The sequence below is a fragment of the Podarcis bocagei genome, assembly GCF_964188305.1.
Source record: "Podarcis bocagei genome assembly, chromosome: 15".
NCBI lineage: Eukaryota > Metazoa > Chordata > Lepidosauria > Squamata > Lacertidae > Podarcis > Podarcis bocagei.
The window spans coordinates 34,508,732-34,525,905 of record NC_138141.1 but is presented as its reverse complement, the minus strand read 5'-3'; the positions used below and the strand labels follow the sequence as shown (position 1 = coordinate 34,525,905).

Sequence of the window (17,174 nt, the reverse complement as noted above, 5' to 3'; positions counted from 1 at the left end):
CAATTTAGGGGAGCCATGGCAGCGTGACAGAGATTGTGATGCCATGTGACTTTTACTTTTTTGTTCATTCTTTGTTTGTGTGCTTTCTTCCGAGCCTCAGATCTAAAAGTGCCCAAATTTGCTCATTCTTCAGTTTGCTGTATAGCCTTCTCTGTTTCTCTTATGTAAAGCTATGTAACTGAGGTTGCGAATAAGGTTACGAGTAACAGGCCAAACCAAGGCATTTTGCAGAAGGAAATTGCAACCCCACCCTCAAATAAAGGCAGGCTGTGTACACACCATATATTTAAAGCACACACACACCCTCGCAAAAAATTCTCAGAATGGTAGTTTGCTAGGAATTTCAGAGGTGAACTACAGTTCCCAGAGTTCTATTATTTGGGGTGCGAAATGTGCTTTAAATGCACCTGTCAGTTTGGGTTTCTATGTTCCTCAGTTTTTCAGTCTTAACTTCAGTTTGCAACATTCCCACGTCAGTCTGTGGAATGTTTTTTCCAAGTCCTCACAAAAAGATCGTAAGCATTTTAATGCACATTCCTTCTAATATACACATGTATGGATTTTGCCTAATACACCCATATTTTTTGCAAGCAGTGTCCAATGAACAGCCCAGGAAGTGTGCCTGGGTTAATTAACACTTCACATATGCTGATTCCAGGGGATGAACAGCGGCCAACCCCCATCTTGAACGCACATGAGTCTAGCTGTTAACCTAAAGGAGGGTTGCTATACAATATTTCAAAAAGTGAAAATCCACACACAACGTTTGTTGAGATTTTTGTTGGAGGGTAAAGTCGTTAAACTTTTATTTTTGCAAGGGGCAAAGTTGTTCAGCTTTTTTTTTTTTTTGCAAAATCTCTCCCCCCCCCCCCATTGGAGTTTTTGAGCTATTTTTAAGGAATTTTGCCAAAAAAACCCCACCACTTCTTTTTCCTTTTTTTACTCTCCCTCTCTTTTAGTTTTTTATTAACAATTTCAGCATAACAATTATAAAAAAATCATCTTCATTATTCCCCCCTTTCCCCCCCAACAACCCCCCCCCAAGACTTCCCTCAGCTCCTCTCTCTGATTTCTCAACCTATGTTAACCTCTGCATATTGGTATATAACACCAGTATAGATAGCAAAAATATATAAAACTGGGTCAAACATATGTTGGAAATGTAAAGAAAAGGAAGGGACCTTTTACCATACGTGGTGGGAATGTAGAGAAATTAAAAAAAATGGGAAATGATATACAATGAGATGAAGAAAATGTTTAAAATGACATTTGTAAAAAAAACCAGAAGCATTTTTGTTAGGGATTGTAGGACAAGACCTGCCAAGGAAAATAAAGAATTTGTGTATGCTACAACAGTGGCAAGAGTCTTGATTGCGCAAGGATGGAAGAATGAGGAAACCCCAACAAAAGAACAGTGGCAAGAGAAATTGATGAACTATGCAGAACTGGCAAAATTGACATGCAAATTGCGAGGCAAGGACAACTGTTACTTTAAAGAAGATTGGGAGCCTTTTTCAAATTATCTAAAAAGACAACAAAATGAACTGGACTCCTTGGCAGGTTTTGAATAAACATACACAAATTTATTGAGGGTTAATATAGTAGATATATAATATAAGGATGTATACAATTTTACAAAAAAACCACCACTTCTGACATGGGTTGCCCCGGACATTTTAACCGATTTTTGGAAATTCCACCTAGGAGCTATTTCTGACAGATGAATTCCAGATGTGTCCGGGAAAATCCTAGACATATGGCAGCCCTGCTTAACGTACCAGTTCTAATCAAATCCTAACATTTATTAAACCCCAAGCATTTAGCACCCGCAGATCTATAACAATATTCTCTCTCTCTCTCTTTCCTTTCTTCACAGAGATTTGGCTCGGAAAGACAGAAACGGAGCCTCTGATCCCTTCGTCAGAGTCCGCTATAATGGCAAGACACAGGAAACTTTGGTGAGCTCCAGCTGTAAGGAAAACAAGGTGCCGGTGTGGGGATGGGGATAGGGAAAGCGCTACATTTAAGGGCAGGTGCATGCCATGCACAGAAAGTATGTTGCTTTCCCCCACAAAGAGCCACGGGAACTGTAGTTTAAGGCCTTGTTGGGAATGACAGCTCTGTAAGGGTGAAACTACTGTTCCTAGAGTGGGGAGCTTGAGCTTTAAATGTGTGGTCTGAGTCTGCGCTCTGGAGAGGCAGCCAGATATATCCCACTATCGTATTTGTTTCCCCAGCCTTAAGTCCAGATGGGCAGGGTACAAATACAGTGGTACCTCTGGTTACAAACTTATTTCATTCCGGAGGTCCATTCTTAACTTGAAACCGTTCTTAACCTGAGGTACCACTTTAGCTATTGGGGCCTCCTGCTGCCACCATCACACAATTTCTGTTCTCATCCTGAGGTAAAGTTCTTAACCCAAGGTACTACTCCGGGTTAGCGGAGTCTGTAACCTGAAGTGTTTGTAACCCGAGGTGTTTGTAACCCGAGGTACCACTGTAATAAAATTATTATTATGATCACTGTATATTAAGTCCTGTACAAGCCTAGGCGAGTGGGGCCCAAAACAGCAGAATGTCCCAGTGTGAAGCGTTCTAGTTCAAGATACTCCTTTTCATTCCTCCTCCCAACTGTCTTTCCATTCCCTGTTCACTCGGTGTATGAGTCCCCGTTTGACTCTTTTTCTCGTACCACTTTTATTAGCTCCCCCCTCCCTCCGCAAAAGAAAGATATTTGGTACTTTGGCAAATTTGGGGAATTGCTGGTCCCTCTCTTTGGCTACATAAGGACCAGGCCTCAAAATAATGGAGGCCATTTTTAGAACACACAAATGGAAACTCTGCCCCAAACATTGCAGGTGTATGCGTCTCGGGAAGAACCTTCACAGCTCTCTTTTTTCAGGAAGGGGATGGTCCAAAATGAGGCTCCAGCTGGTCAAGTGAGAGAGTGAACGGGCATGTGTCTCTCTCTCTAATCCTCTTTTTTCTAGCCACTTCATTCCATCCAGTGTTATGAGTTTGGGCGGGTCAGTCTGGATGACATCCTTGGCTCCCCAGCAGGCTCTTCCTCCTTCTCCTCCTCCTCCTGTTCTCACCAGCATCTTTTAAAGAATTTGCTTTCGGGAGGAAGAATTTGCTTCCTTTATTGGCTTTGCCTGTCGTCCAGGTGATCAAAAAATCTTGCTACCCAAGGTGGAACGAGACCTTTGAGTTCGACCTGGACGAGTCGGCTGTGGAGAAGCTCTGCGTCATCGAAGTTTGGGATTGGGATCTCGTCAGCAGGAACGATTTTCTGGGGAAGGTGAGCAGTGGGGAAGGAGGGCTTGGAAGAAGACACATTTAAATGTTCTCCTAGCAAGGGGGCTGTCCTGTTCAAAGGCTGATCTCTTCGGTTTTCTGCCTTTGCGTTCTGTGTACTTTTTTTTTAAGGAATTCCCGCTTTCAGGAGGGTGGGGGAATAAACATTTTAAAATCAAATACGATTGCAGCAAGCATAGAGATATGGAAAAGGCTGGAGTTACGGGCAGATGGGAAAGATGGTCCTACATTTGGCGTGCCTCTTGTACACTGCCCTGTACAATTGGAGGGCAAGTTATAAATGCTTCTCGTATATAAAAATAAATGGGAAAAGCTGCCGCTCAGGGAATGTGGCTCTCAACAGAGAAGAGCACTGTCCACTCACAACACTGAATTATGGGGGTGCTCAGAAGTGTGGCTGAGCTGCCCCTGCCCAGTTTTTAGTATATATTGTTAACCAATAGGTCTTTCTCATTCCCTGCTCCCAGGCCTGTACAGAGTTGGGGGTAGTCAGGTACACTTATCCCAGGCCTCAGAGGGCTAGGCCGGCTGGTGGGCCCTTCCTGCCAGTTTATAACTTTATTCTAACAAAATTCCTGCCCTGAGCCTCAGACATGCTGTTCATGGGCGTACCTGCTCCTATCGGGTTATGTTTTTTGGAAATGGGAGGTGCTGTGGAGACATGGGGAGGCCTTGCTTCAGATGGGAGTAAGCACAACTTTCTTTTCCTTTCCTTTTGCAGGTAGTATTCAATGTCCAAGGGCTACAGGCGGTCCAACAAGAGGAAGGGTGGTTTATGCTTCGACCGGACAAATCAAAGCCAAGGCGGGATGAGTGAGTCTCTGTTTTTCAAAAGGGAGCTTCACTTGTTTGCCCCTAAGTCAACCTGTAAAGGATTTTGCTGCTGCCACAGTCCTGCTAAAGTGTTTAAGGAACACAGGTGGCGCTGTGGTCTAAACCACTGAGCCTCTTGGGCTTGCTGATCAGAAGGTCGGCAACTCGAATCCCTGTGAGGGGGTGGGCTGCCATTGCTCTGTCCCAGCTCCTGCCAACCTAGCAGTTCAAAAGCATGCCAATGCAAGTAGATAAATAGGTACCGCTGCAGTGGGAAGGCAAACGGCGTTTTCGTGTGCTGCTCTGGTTTCCGTCACGGTGTTCTGTTGCGCCAGAAGTGGTTTAGTCACGCTGCCCACATGACCTGAACAGCTGTCCGTGGACAAACGCTGGCTCCCTCAGCTTGAAAGCAAGATGAGCGCCTCAACCCCATAGTCGCCTTTGACTGGACTTAACCGTCCAGGGGTCCTTTACCTTTAGAGTGTTTGCCTTACTTATCTTAATAGACTTGTTACTGACAAAATAGTTTCTCCTCGGAGCCAGAGGCATAAAAATCTCTTCTGCCCAGGGGCGGCGGCAGACGTCATTTATTTATTCCTTTCGTAAAATTTACGTCCCGCTTGACTGCATAGAAAAACCTCAGAGCGGTTTCATAAATGCAGCCCTGCATCCTAGCATTACCCAGTCATTGCTGTTCCGTTATAAAGCTGGAGAAGGAAAAGACTTGAGAGGGGATACGAGAGCCATGGTCAAATATCGGATGGAGAAGCTTGTTTTCTCCCGCTCCCGAGGACAGGACCCAAACCAATGGATTCAAAGGGTGAGGAAGGAGAGTCTGGGTAAACATTAGGAATAACTTTGTGGTTGTATGAACTGGGGCACCAGACTCCCCTTCGTTGAAGGTTTTTAAACAGCGCTTGGGTGGCCATCTTCATGGATTCTTTATTGCATTGTGGGGGGTTGGACTTAGACGACCCTGGGAGTCCCTTCAAAACAGAACCTAAAGACTCCTACAACATCACAAGGGCCTGTAGCTCATGTCCTATCTGAAGAGGGCCGAGGAGCCTGTGGCTCTCCAGTCGTCCTTGCTGGCTGGGAGTGATGGGAGTTGCAGTTGGGTAGCATCGCTCCTGAAGGATTCTGTGGTCCATGGTGGGACCATGTAGTTAGTTTGCATCAATCACATTGCACCTTTCCCCTTCCTTTCCAGGGGCAACCTGGGCTCCCTACACCTCCAGCTGCAGCTTCGGGATGAGACGGTGCTTCCGTCCATCCACTACCAGCCTCTCGTCCAGCTTCTGTGTCAGGAAGTTAAAGCAGGTGCCCAGGTGAGATCCGTCGCTTTTGGCGGGCAGACTATTGAACTGGGGTGACCCAGGTTCTTCCCTTCACTCAGCTGTAAGGCTCACTGGCTCACCAGTCGTTCTCTCTTAGCTTAACCTACTTTGCAGGGTTGCTGTGAGTATAGAAATGCGTTTGAACCCGTGTGTGCTGCCTTTAGCTTTTTGGGAGAAAGGTAGGACAGCGATCTGTTTAGACATGCATTCTCCTGATCTCCAGGCCTGAAGCTCCTGATCTAATCGCTTTAATTGTTAATGCTGTTTTAATGGGCTTGTTTTATTGTACATCTTCATTATGCACGCTTGGAATGCCTTGACGAAATGAACTTATTGTGCACATTGATTGCACATGGATATATTTTGTAACTCGGTTTTACACTTGTAAGCTGCTTAGAAGCCATGTTGGCAAGCGAGCAGAATGTGTATATAAATAAATAACGCTGTTAAAGAAATATTTGATGACGTTGAGAATAGACCCCCTAATTTTGTGCATGCAGGTGGAGTGGGGGAAACTCTCCATCACGCTTTAATTGAATTTTTTCCTCCTCCTGAGTTTCACGTGTGTTACAGCCTCCCTGGGGGTCTAACTCCTCAGTCGCTCCCCTTCTTTTTTTTCCTCCTGGCAGGACGGGAAAGTCCATTTAGTAACCCTGATTGACGACACCACGACTGCCGAGTGCAGGCAGGAAGTTGCCGTCAACCTTGTCAAGCTCTTTGTGGGCCAAGGGTTGGCCAAAGAGTTCTTGGACCTCCTCTTCAAACTGGAACTGGATAAAACCGGTAAGGATCCCGGGTGCATGACTGGGACATGGGAGGCTACCATGCTCTGTGCAGCTGGGGTACCATTTTATTAGAATGGAGGAGAGAGTGCAATGCATGGGGGGGGGCGAGGAAGTCCAGACCTGCTCCAAAAAATTGATCGGTTGGACCCAGGGGCATCTTACCCATAGAGGCTAGTGGTGCGGGGTGCCAGGGCGCCAAGTTCTGGAGGGCGCCAGGGAAGAAGCAGAGGCTGGACGCGGCACCTCCTGGCATCAGCTTGCTGTCCTCACCCGCCTCCGCCATGCCACACTGAAGCAGCGCCGTGCCCGGAGCTTCCACCTGCCGTAGCCACCACAGCACAAAGCGGCCAGCTGAGCCGGGAGCCACCACGTCCAGCCTCCACATCTTCCCTGCTGGAGGAGCTGCCCTCCAGCCGTTGCCCGCCTCCTCCAGCCCCGCAAAACTGGCTGCGTCGCCGGCAGCGCTGTCCTCCCTAAAAAAGGTCGGCAACTCTGGGAAAGGGGTGGTGGTGCCGGAGGGATCTTTGCACCACAGCGCCCGATATGCTTAAGACGGCCCTGGTTGGACCTGGGCGTGGGCAGTTCCTGTCCGCCTATGGCATTTCCAGACTGCTCCCATAATTTGGGTGGGTTTCAGTCTCACATGCTGGCAAATCCAGGTTCCTAGAATCATAGATGGGGCAGCTCAGTAGAAGACGGCTTCCTATGTTCCTGTGTTCTGTTTCAGATGAGCCAAACACTCTGTTTCGAAGCAACTCTCTGGCCTCTAAGTCAATGGAGTCATTTCTGAAGGTACTTGATGGGTTTGTGGTTTGCTTGTGTGAATCTTGAGTATGTTTATGTCTTTCTGTTTTTCCATCCATCTATATATCTCCTGGGATCAGTGGCGTAGCGTGGGTTGCCAGCACCCGGGGCAAGGCAAGTAATTTGCGCCCCTAACCCGTGGATTTGCGCACCCTAACCCTAACCCCCAGATGTTGCGCCCGGTGTGGCCAGCCCCCCCTGCACCCCCCACGCTACGCCACTGCCTGGGATAGCTCAGTCAGAGCACGAGCATCTTGATCTTGGGGTCGTGGGTTCAAGCCCCACGTCGAGCAAAAGATTCCTGCATTTCAGGGGGGCTGGACTCTTGGTCTCTTCCGACGCTACGATTTTATGATTCTATACTGCCGTCTGATTGTTCAGTCCGCTGTCTCTCCTGTCCTGCCCCAAAATCTTCCCATCTGCAGGTGGCAGGCATGCAGTACCTACACAGAGTCCTTGGGCCGACAATCAACCGAGTGTTTGAAGAGAAGAGATGCATTGAGCTGGATCCCAGCAAAGTGGAGAGCAAGGATATTGGGTAAGAGAGCCGGGATCGGGGACCTTTCTCAGGCTGTACATATTGCTGTGAGTTTCGGGAGCAGCGGTTAGTGTGCAGGATGCTTGGGTCCCTTCTAATTTCTGGGGGTCCTGGATTCAGTAGGGGTTAAAACTGAGTAGGTTGGTGAAGTAGGCAGAAAGGCCAGCTTCTTGCTGGATGAGTTGATAGCTCTCAATATTGTTGGTAGTATAACAAAGGAAGCTGTGCCAGAAAGCAAACAGGTGGGCCCCTCTCCCTCACCTGGCTGCTAGTGAGTGGGAAGAACTATAGCCAAGAATGGCTGAGCTGGGCTAGAAGCAGGCAGAAGCAGAGAGTGAGAGTCGTGCTTGATTTCTGCTTCAATCCAAGGCTGTGAGCAAGACCTTCTGGGGTGTTGGTGTTCATGTGATCCCCAAAAAAGTTTTTGAGTTTCTGCTGAAATGAGGCTGCATTTTAATGTTGTATTTTAATCTTGTCCTTTAAGTTGTATTTCAATCAATTGTTTTATATCTGGTGTTAGCCACCCTGAGCCCGGTCTTGGCTGGGGAGGGCGGGGTATAAATTTATTTATTTATTTATTTATTTATTTATTTATTTATTTATTTATTGTTGTTGTTGTTTTGTTTTGTTTTGTTGTTGTTGTTATATCATAAGCTCAGGTTGTATATATGTGTAAATAAACCCTTTATCTTAAAGACACCCCGTCTCCCCGTCCCTCATTCCAAGGAAACCAAACCTGGAACCACCGAAATCTTGCACCACTCAGAAATTTTCGTGGTGTGCAATAATACGTGCAGACACACACATGCACACATGATGTACATGTGTATATCACAACACTCCACTACAACTAGGAAAATACAGCAGTGACTAGAAAAAGAAAACACATTGTTCCATCTCCATAGAACACAGTTAAATTCTTAAAAGGTGGTCACATGTGTGGAGGCCCAAACTGTGGTCCCTTGCGGTTTACTCCTGTTTGCGATTTACGCAAGAAACACCAGATTTTATTTGTAAAACCAGTTCATACATTTATATCCTGCCTTTCCTCCTGGGAGCTCAAGGCAAGGCACGTGCTTCCCCTGTCTTCCGTTTAATCCTCACAACAGCTCTGCGGTGTAGGTTAGGCTGAGAGAGACAGCGGCTGGCCCGAGGGTCACACCCAGCAACCTTCATGGCAGAGGGAGGGGACTTGAACGCCTGCTCCCTGCAAGGTCCACTCTGGCTTATGCAGATGGCAGCGATGATGCCAGAAAGGTGCCGCAGTCTCGGGGGCGGGAATCCATTTATTTCTTTTTCTTCCTCTCCCTGTGGCAGCTGCTCCAGCCTCCATCGTATCCAGAGCGAAAGCGACGTCATCCAGCAGAGCGCTCAGCACCTTCGGTCCTATCTTGGTGACCTGCTTGGCACTATCGCCAAATCCGCCAAGGCGTGTCCCGCCATCATCCGCGCCACTTTCCAGCTGCTCTTCAAGAGGGTTGGGGAGCAGTTCCCCGAAGAGAAGGACCAGGTCAGCACAGTGGGATCCTTCTCCTCCTCCTCCTCGCCTCTGTCCTGCTCTAACCACTGAACTGCACCGCTTCACCCACTGCAGACCTTCTGGTCAAACATAGGAGGGCTTTTCATCATGTTTCCTTGGCAGGCCCTTGAGCAGCATCAACCGTTGCAGGGGGCATCCAGGGCAGTGTGGTTGCCAAGAATTGTCCCTTGAGGACTAGGTGCTTGGGCTTGGCCTGCAGATGCTGACAGGTGGCCAGCACAGGCTTCCTTCCTCCTTCCCTCCCTCTCCCACTTTCCCCATCCCTATTAGATGTTGACATCTGTGCTACCATTCCTTTTCCGCTTGCAGAATGTGAAGTTCATCGCCATCACCAGTTTCCTCTGCCTTCGCTTCTTCTCTCCGGCCATCATGTCCCCCAAATTGTTCCACCTGCAGGAGAAGCACGCAGACGCCCGCACCAGCCGCACCCTCCTGCTCCTGGCCAAGGTAAGAGCCAGCCTGGACTTCACCTCCTAGACAAGAAGGGAAAGCACCCTGCCTGTAAATCCAGCCCCAGCACCTGCACACAGAAAATCCTGGCCCTGTGATCAGTGCTGGCTGCCATTTTAATTCCCCACAATGCCCCTGATGTTAGCATCACTGAGGAATTGTGGGAAATGGGAACGGCAGCTCCTGGAGCCAGCCACCATTTTAATTTCACACATAGCTCCCATTTTATTTTCACACAATGCCCCGGTGTTAGTTTCACACTGGGGAATTGTGGGAAATCAGAACAGCAACTCCAACAGCCAGCCACCATTTTAATTTCTCACATGGCTGCCATTTTAATTTCCCACAATGCCCCTGGAGTTAGCATCACTCAGGGGAATTCTGAGGAATGGCAGCTCATAGAGCCAGTCACCTGGTGCTAATTGAATGCTACTTCTGCTTCCCACATTGACTGTGTCCAAGGTCTCCCAGAGAGCTTCATAGACTCTTGGAATTGGAAGGGACCCCAAGGGGCATCTAGTCCAACCCCCTGCAATGCAGGAATCTCAACTAAAGTACCTGTCACAGATGGCCATCCAGCCTCTGCTTTAAAACCTGTAAGAAAGGAGAGTCCACCACCTGTTGTGAGAGTCTGTTCCACTGCTAAACAGCTCTTAACTGTCAGAAAGGTTTTCCTGATGTTTAGTTCGAATCACCTTTCTTGTAACCTGAAGTTCCGGTCTTAACCTTCTGGAGCAGGAGGAAACAAGCTTGCTCCATCTTCCATGTTGACAGCCCTTTAGATATTTGAAGATGACCCTCATACCACCTCTCAGTCTTCTCTTCTCCAGGCTAAGCATCCCCAACTCCTTCCACTGTTCCTTATCAGGATTGGTTTCCAGGCCCTTGATCATCTTGGTTCCAGCTTGTCAACATCCTTCTTGAATGATGGAGCCCAGAACTAGTTGTGCAGGACCTGAAGCACAGGTCTCCTCCGTCTCTTAGGCCCCAGTGTCCTCTCTGCCGTGCACCACACCAGCTTTTCACTTGATTTGTGGAGGCCTGTCCTTGACCTGTGGTCCCCTCTCTGAATTCTTGCTTGCCAGGCTGTTCAGAACGTGGGGAACATGGACGCCGGTGTCAGCCGCACCAAGGAACCCTGGATGGCTCCACTGCAGCCCACCATCCAACAGGGCGTCGCACAGATGAAGCGGTTCCTCCTCCAATTGATTGACATTGAGGAGAAAGAAGGTAGGTGACTGAGGGCAGCCCCAGGCGCCTGGGTCTGGTTTGTTCTGATTGGAGGGAGGGAAGGTGCCTTGCAGGGCTACCAACCAATCATTTTCTTACTGGTGTGACCAATGAACAGCATTGTATTTGAGGTGGCGGTTGGGGGGTGAGCTGAAAACCGGGAGTTTAAATATGTAACGCATATTTAAAGCACGCTCCTTCCCACAAAGAATCTTGGGAACTGTAGTTCACCCCTCGCAAGGCTGCAGTTCCCAGCAACCCTAAACAAACTACATTGCCCAGAATTCTTTGAGGGGGTGTACACAGGCAAAGCAACTGGGCTGTGAACTATGGCCCTCACCCTTGCCAATCCTAGGTGGCAAACCATTCTTTCTCTTTCTCAGGGTGGATCTACACACAAGGGGAAAATACGCTATAAATAAGTCAGAAATTAAATCGTTATAACAAAAGAAAAGAAAAACCCTATGTAAAAAGCGCACAGAAAATTTGTTTGCTCTCCGGCACCATCTGGTGTTGTATGTTTATAACACATTCAAAGTGTTGGTTTTTTTGCCTAATGTAGCTGAGTCCTCAGTCTTCCTCGCTGCAATATGGGGATAGATAATAATGACCTACCTTACAGAGTAAGCTGTATGTGACACACTTTGATTGCTAGGTGTGTTTATTTAAAAAATAAAAGCCAATCAGTTTTGTTCTGGTTTTGTACTGTCTTTGCAGAATTAGACCTGCAGAAGTCCCCCTCCCTGCAGACCCAGGTTGTGAAAGAAGGGCCTCTGTTTATCTATAAGGCCAGAAGCAAAGGCCCTCTCCTCTCGTCCTCCTTTAAGAAGCTCTACTTCTCCCTAACCAGCGAAGCCCTCACTTGTGCCAAGACACCAAGCTGCAAGGTGAGGAGGCAGCAGGAAGGGCTGCTGCTGCTGTCATGGCCGCCTGGTGGACTTTCCAGAAGGTTCTAGAAAGCCACTGCCACAGGCACAGGGTATCGGATTAGACAGGCTTTCGCCTGATCCAACAGGGCTGTGGCGTACTTATGGGACTTGTCTTTTCAGAAAAGCTCCTTCATCACGCCAGCCAGCATCCGGGCAGCCGAAAAGGTGGAGGAGAAGAGCTTTGGCAACTCTCACGTCATGCAGATCATCTACGCCAACGAGGCCGGACAGACGGACACAGCTTACCTGCAGTGCAAGGTTGCCGTAGTTGGGGGTCCAGTTTAGATGGAGGTGGAGAGCTTACAGTGGGTGATGACAGTGGTTCCAGCAGCACCCCTTCTGCAAGCCTGTTGTTTTCTCGAGAGGCTTGGAAGTGGCACCTGGCTTGCTCCCTTTGTCCTGCTGCTTTTTCATTGGTCCAGAAGGTTTTGCAACACTAACAAAAAAAAAAAACCCCCAAACAAAAAAAACACCTTTCTTGGAATTAGGAACTGCAATGCTTGCTTGACCCGAGGGCAGAAAACATGAGCATCTGACACACAATTATACTTGTGCCATTTCAGCATTGTGTGTGGCTGAAGGCCAGCCAATTGAAATCACACACAAATTAAATGCACGGAAGGTGGAGCACTTGAAAACAGAGTTTTCCTGGTGCACAGAAAGAGCTTTTACGCGCTTTGCCTTGCATACTGGGCTCTGGGATGCTCTCGCAAGATCTTGTGGGAACTTGGCGACTTGATTGTTACGGGGGGCAAGGCCCCCACTTGGCATACTGCTCTGGAAAGATGTGTATTTGGGGGGCGATTTGGGTGGCACTGTGGGTTAAAAGACAGAGCCTAGGACTTGCTGATCAGAAGGTCAGTGGTTCGAATCCCCGCAACGGGGTGAGCTCCCGTTGCTCGGTCCCTGCTCCTGCCAACCTGGCAGTTCGAAAGCAGGTCAAAGTGCAAGTAGATACATAGGTACCGCTCCGGTGGCAAGGTAAACGGCATTTCCGTGCGCTGCTCTGGTTCGCCAGAAGCGGCTTAGTCATGCTGGCCACGTGACCCAGAAGCTGTACGCCGGCTCCCTCGGCCAATAAAGCGAGATGAGCGCCGCAACCCCAGAGTCGTCTGCGACTGGACCTAATGGTCAGGGGTCCCTTTACCTTTACCTTTGAAGGGAGTGGTTCCAACAAATTTTTGCATTGATGTGCCATCCTCGTGTTGTGAGCTGCCTTTTTTTCTGTGGTGTATCTATGTTGCTTTTTGGGTGGTTTTTGGCTAAGGGGTTAGGCAGTTTCAAAAGTATTTAAAGGTTCTTGCTGACTTTTGCTCTGGGTCCTCACCTCCTTGCAAAGGTGGAGGGGGGAGGAATCTGTTGCAGCAGGTGGAGGGAATTAAGATCTGCCTTGCTTTCACTGGATTCTGCCTCAATCCATTCTTCTCTGACTGATAATGGAGTTAGGGAACCCTTGAGTTCCTTTGGGGAGTTGGAGCTGCAAAAGCGAAACCCCCATTTTCCTGTAACATCTGGAACGTAACAAGCAAAACGCAGCTGTACTGTATACTGAAGGGCTGTGCTGGATCAAATGCATGGATGATATAGTCCTGCCCTCTCTGTCTTTCGTGGCTTTTCAGTGTGTGAACGAGCTCAACCAGTGGCTGTCGGCCTTGCGGAAGGTTTGTGTGAACAACGCAGGGATGCTGTGTTCCTACCACCCCGGTGTCTTCCGAGGAGACAAATGGAGCTGCTGTCACCAAAAGGACAAAGGCGGTACTGTGCCCTTTATTGGCCAAAGCTACCCCAGTGACATAGAATCATAGAATTGTGAAGGGACCCCAAGGGTCATCTAGTCCAACCCCCTGCAATGCAGGGATCTCAGCTAAAGCATCCATGACAGGTGGCCATCCAGCCTTTGCTTAAAAACCTGTTCCGCTGTCAAAGGGCTCTTACTGCCAGAAAGTTCAGTAGGGCGGCAGTTGCCTTCAACCTTACTTTTAAATAATAAAATAAAGCCTTTATTTAGCAAAATATAAGCTGTGAAGGAGTGGGCAGAATTACACCAAGTCAATAAAATAAAATAAAAGGATTTCTGTGTTCTAGCCCTTGCCAACATTTCCTGTGGTAACATGGAACTCCCTGCCACAAGAAATCTACATGTCGCTTTCTGTGGCCTTTTAGATGTTCTTAGACTGCAACTCCCATTAGCTTTGTCTGCTGACCGGGGATGATGGGATTTGGAGTCCAGTAACTTTTGAAGGACCACAAATGTTGTTGTTCCATTATATGCCACCTTTTCCCACCAAGAAGCTCAAGGTGGCATCCATGGTTCTCCCCCAACTCTTTTCAGTCCCTACAACAACCCTGTGTGGTAGGCTAGGCTGAGAGACGGTGACTGGCCCAAGGTCACCCAGTGAGTTTCATGGCTGAGTCAAGATTTGAACCCTGGTCTCTCCCAGGTACTAGTCCAGTACTTTAACCACTGTACTCTGACTCTCAGTCATCCCAGGCTTAGCTCTCACAGCAGCCTTCCTTTGACATGAGTATGCTCCCTCAAAACCTTGTTGAATACACATAGCAGGGACAAAAACCCTCCAGCCTGTCATGAAAACTGGGCCTCCTTAAAGAAACCTCACTTTAAAACAACAACACTCCTTTGCCTGTTAGGACTGGGCTGTGACAAAACCAGGCATGGAGTTACACTGCGGGAATGGAATGACCCCTTGGATCCCGACTTAGAGGCTCAGTTGATTTTCCGACACTTGCTTGGGGTGCGAGAAGCAATGAAGTAAGTTGACTGGTCTTTCTTTCTTTCCTTCCTTCCTTCCTTACAAGGTATGCTGAGTGGGTGGGTCTCACTTTTAATTGTTTTATGGGTTTTTAAAAAATGGTGTACTATATAAATAGCCAAGCCATAGAACTCTCTGCTCATTCTGTTGCTGAGGTAATTCTAGGGTGCACTAACTCTGCCCTTTCATTTCTTACTGTTCAAAGGGAAAAATACTTGGAACTATCAACTCTGGAGAAAAATGAAAATCTTCATTTGACCCAGAATGAAGGTATGACTCATCAGTACCGTTTTTTAAGTGTGGAGAGCGAAGTGGACTGAGGCTGGATTGGTTCATAGAGCCATGGAGTTGGAAGGGACCCCATGGATTATCTAGTCAAACCCTCTGCAATGCAGGAATCACGGCTGAATAATCTCTGACAGATGGCCGTTGAACCTCTTTTAAAATGGAGGTTCCAGTGGAGGAGAGTCCATCGCCTTCCAAGGTTGTCTATTCTTCTGTCAAGCAGCTCCTACCCTCAGAAAGTTCTCTCTAATGTTTAGTTAGAATCTCCTTTCATATCATTTGAAGCCATTGGTTTCCTCTCCACTGGAGCAGCAGAAAACAAGTTTTCTCCATCTTCCCAGTGACAGCCCTTCAGATATTTGAAGAGGGCTCTCATATCACCTCTGTCTTCTCTTCTCCTAGCTAAATATACCCAACACCCCCCAACTGTTCCCCATAAGGCTTGGTTTCCAGATCCTTCAGGCTTTATCAATTCACTTTCTCAGGGGGAACAAAAGACTTTTCAAGCCAGCTTCTGTAAGGGAGGGGGAGTTGTCAGTTTGGCTGGGATTATAACACTGCAGAGCAGCAGACTAGAAAAGATATCCCAGGGTATAGGGAAGCTCAGAGGCAAGCAGCGTGAAGGCTTGACCCAAAAGTAATGAAGTAGTATGGAAAGCACGGGGTTCTTTGGTTGAAAATTTTCAATTTAAACATAGGAACATGTCTAAATTGAAAGATGTTCAATAGAAAATTCAGCAGTGGGAAAGCTTCCATGCTGTATCGGTAGCCTTCAGCCTTGGTTGCCTCTGCTCTTTTTAAAGAATACAGTGGTGCCCCGCAAGACGAATGCCTCGCAAGTCAGAAAACTCGCTAGATGAAAGAGTTTTCCATTTTGGAGGCGCTTCGCAAAACGAATTTCCTATGGGCTTGCTTCGCAAGACGACAATGTCTTGTGAGTTCCTGCTGGGTTTTCCCCTCCCCCCCTTTTTCTAAGCCGCTAAGCCGTTTATCAGCTGATCCGATCAGCAGATAAGCCGCTAAAAGCCGCTAATAGCGCTAAGCCGCTTATCAGCTGATCTGATCAGCAGATAAGCCGCTAAAAGCCGCTAATAGCGCTAATCCGCTAATCCTTCAAAGGGCTTGCTTCACAAGACGGAAAAAAAACGCTAGACGAAGAGAATCACAGAACGGATTCTTTTCGTCTTGCGAGGCACCACTGTACTGAACACTTTGGGTTGAATCCTGAAACATGGATGGCTCTCTCCAGCTTGTTGTTGTTGTTGTTGTTGTTGTTAAAAGGTACTTCTTGCAGCATGACTAAGGAAAGGAGATTCATGCATTCTTACTGATTTATTTACAATCTACTATGAATGGACTACCTGCACATAATCCTGTTCTCTCTCTCTCTCTCTCTCTCTCTCTCTCTCTCTCTCTCTCTCTCTCTCTCCTGCTACAGACCCTGAAAATGCCGATGGACCTAGCCGGCTTTTCCAGGTGTTGCAAGATCTTGAAGAAATTCACAGTAAGGAGCTTTCCCGGTTGAGTGACTTGGCCAACCAGGACCGAAATCATCTTGTGGAACTGCAGACGTGACTGCAAGCTAGGCCCATGTCTGCCTCCTTCGGGCAGTTCTGCTGCCAAACATCTGGAACAGAGGGCGTTTCTCCTCTCTCTCTCTCTCTCTCTCTCTCTCTCTCTCTCTCTCTCTCTCTGGACTTGTGATCATCTGATGAGATGGAAATGGGATAGAGTGGGGCCCTGATTCTCAAAGGAAACGACTCTCCCTGCTGAGTCCTCTGAACTCTGAAGACAAAACTGAGATCAATCTAGGAGATCCAACACAAAAGCATTCATCTTCACCAGTCTAAAAAACAGCAACTATAGGGTTGCCATATTTCAAAAAATTTGGAGCTTTTATAAAGGAAAACCCGCAAGATTTTTTTTTTATGCCCTAAACAACTACTGTAGAAGTTCAGTCTTAATGGAACACCAAAGCTGGTTGTTTTATTGCCTGCGATTTTCATCCAGAACTTTGCATTCTTGAGAACTGCAGATTTAACAGTTTGAAAATAGTAAGAAAAAGTAGGTTTCTAGACCTCATGACAGAGGTGCTTTTGAAAATACATACCAGTGGTCTACTGTGTTTGAGGGGGAAGCAGCGAATGACCAGAAGTGAGACCTTGGCATTGTAGTGGATAGCGCAGTCAAGATGTTAGCCTAGTATGTGGCAGCGTGAAAAAGGTAAATTCCATGCTAGGAAAGAAATTGAAAACAGAACTGCCAGTTATCCTGTTGCTGTTAAACAAATCTATGGTGCAGCCACATTTTGAGTGCTGTGTCGCCTCACCTGAAAAGGATATTGTAGAGTCGGAAAAGGTTCAGGAAAGGGAAA

General features: G+C 47.6%; 1 protein-coding gene across 5 annotated transcripts in view; it reads left to right on the top strand.

Moving 5' to 3' along the window:
- RASA4B (RAS p21 protein activator 4B) overlaps positions 1–16,544 on the top strand; it is a 51,521-nt gene extending 34,977 nt beyond the window's left edge. For 3 of the 5 annotated variants that reach the window (XM_081172952.1, XM_081172950.1, XM_081172953.1), the window contains exons 6-21: positions 1,877–1,985; positions 3,167–3,301; positions 4,040–4,131; positions 5,342–5,459; positions 6,098–6,251; positions 6,981–7,045; positions 7,483–7,595; positions 8,913–9,105; positions 9,445–9,582; positions 10,671–10,815; positions 11,533–11,702; positions 11,865–12,002; positions 13,364–13,499; positions 14,394–14,514; positions 14,721–14,785; positions 16,239–16,544. In XM_081172952.1, the coding sequence (XP_081029078.1) occupies positions 1,877–1,985; positions 3,167–3,301; positions 4,040–4,131; positions 5,342–5,459; positions 6,098–6,251; positions 6,981–7,045; positions 7,483–7,595; positions 8,913–9,105; positions 9,445–9,582; positions 10,671–10,815; positions 11,533–11,702; positions 11,865–12,002; positions 13,364–13,499; positions 14,394–14,514; positions 14,721–14,785; positions 16,239–16,375 (2,029 nt within the window). In that variant the 3' untranslated portion in view covers positions 16,376–16,544. The remainder of the gene's footprint in view (positions 1–1,876; positions 1,986–3,166; positions 3,302–4,039; positions 4,132–5,341; positions 5,460–6,097; positions 6,252–6,980; positions 7,046–7,482; positions 7,596–8,912; positions 9,106–9,444; positions 9,583–10,670; positions 10,816–11,532; positions 11,703–11,864; positions 12,003–13,363; positions 13,500–14,393; positions 14,515–14,720; positions 14,786–16,238) is intronic. The other 2 variants (XM_081172951.1, XM_081172954.1) reach the window with 2 other exon arrangements.
- The last annotated feature ends 630 nt before the right edge of the window (positions 16,545–17,174 follow it).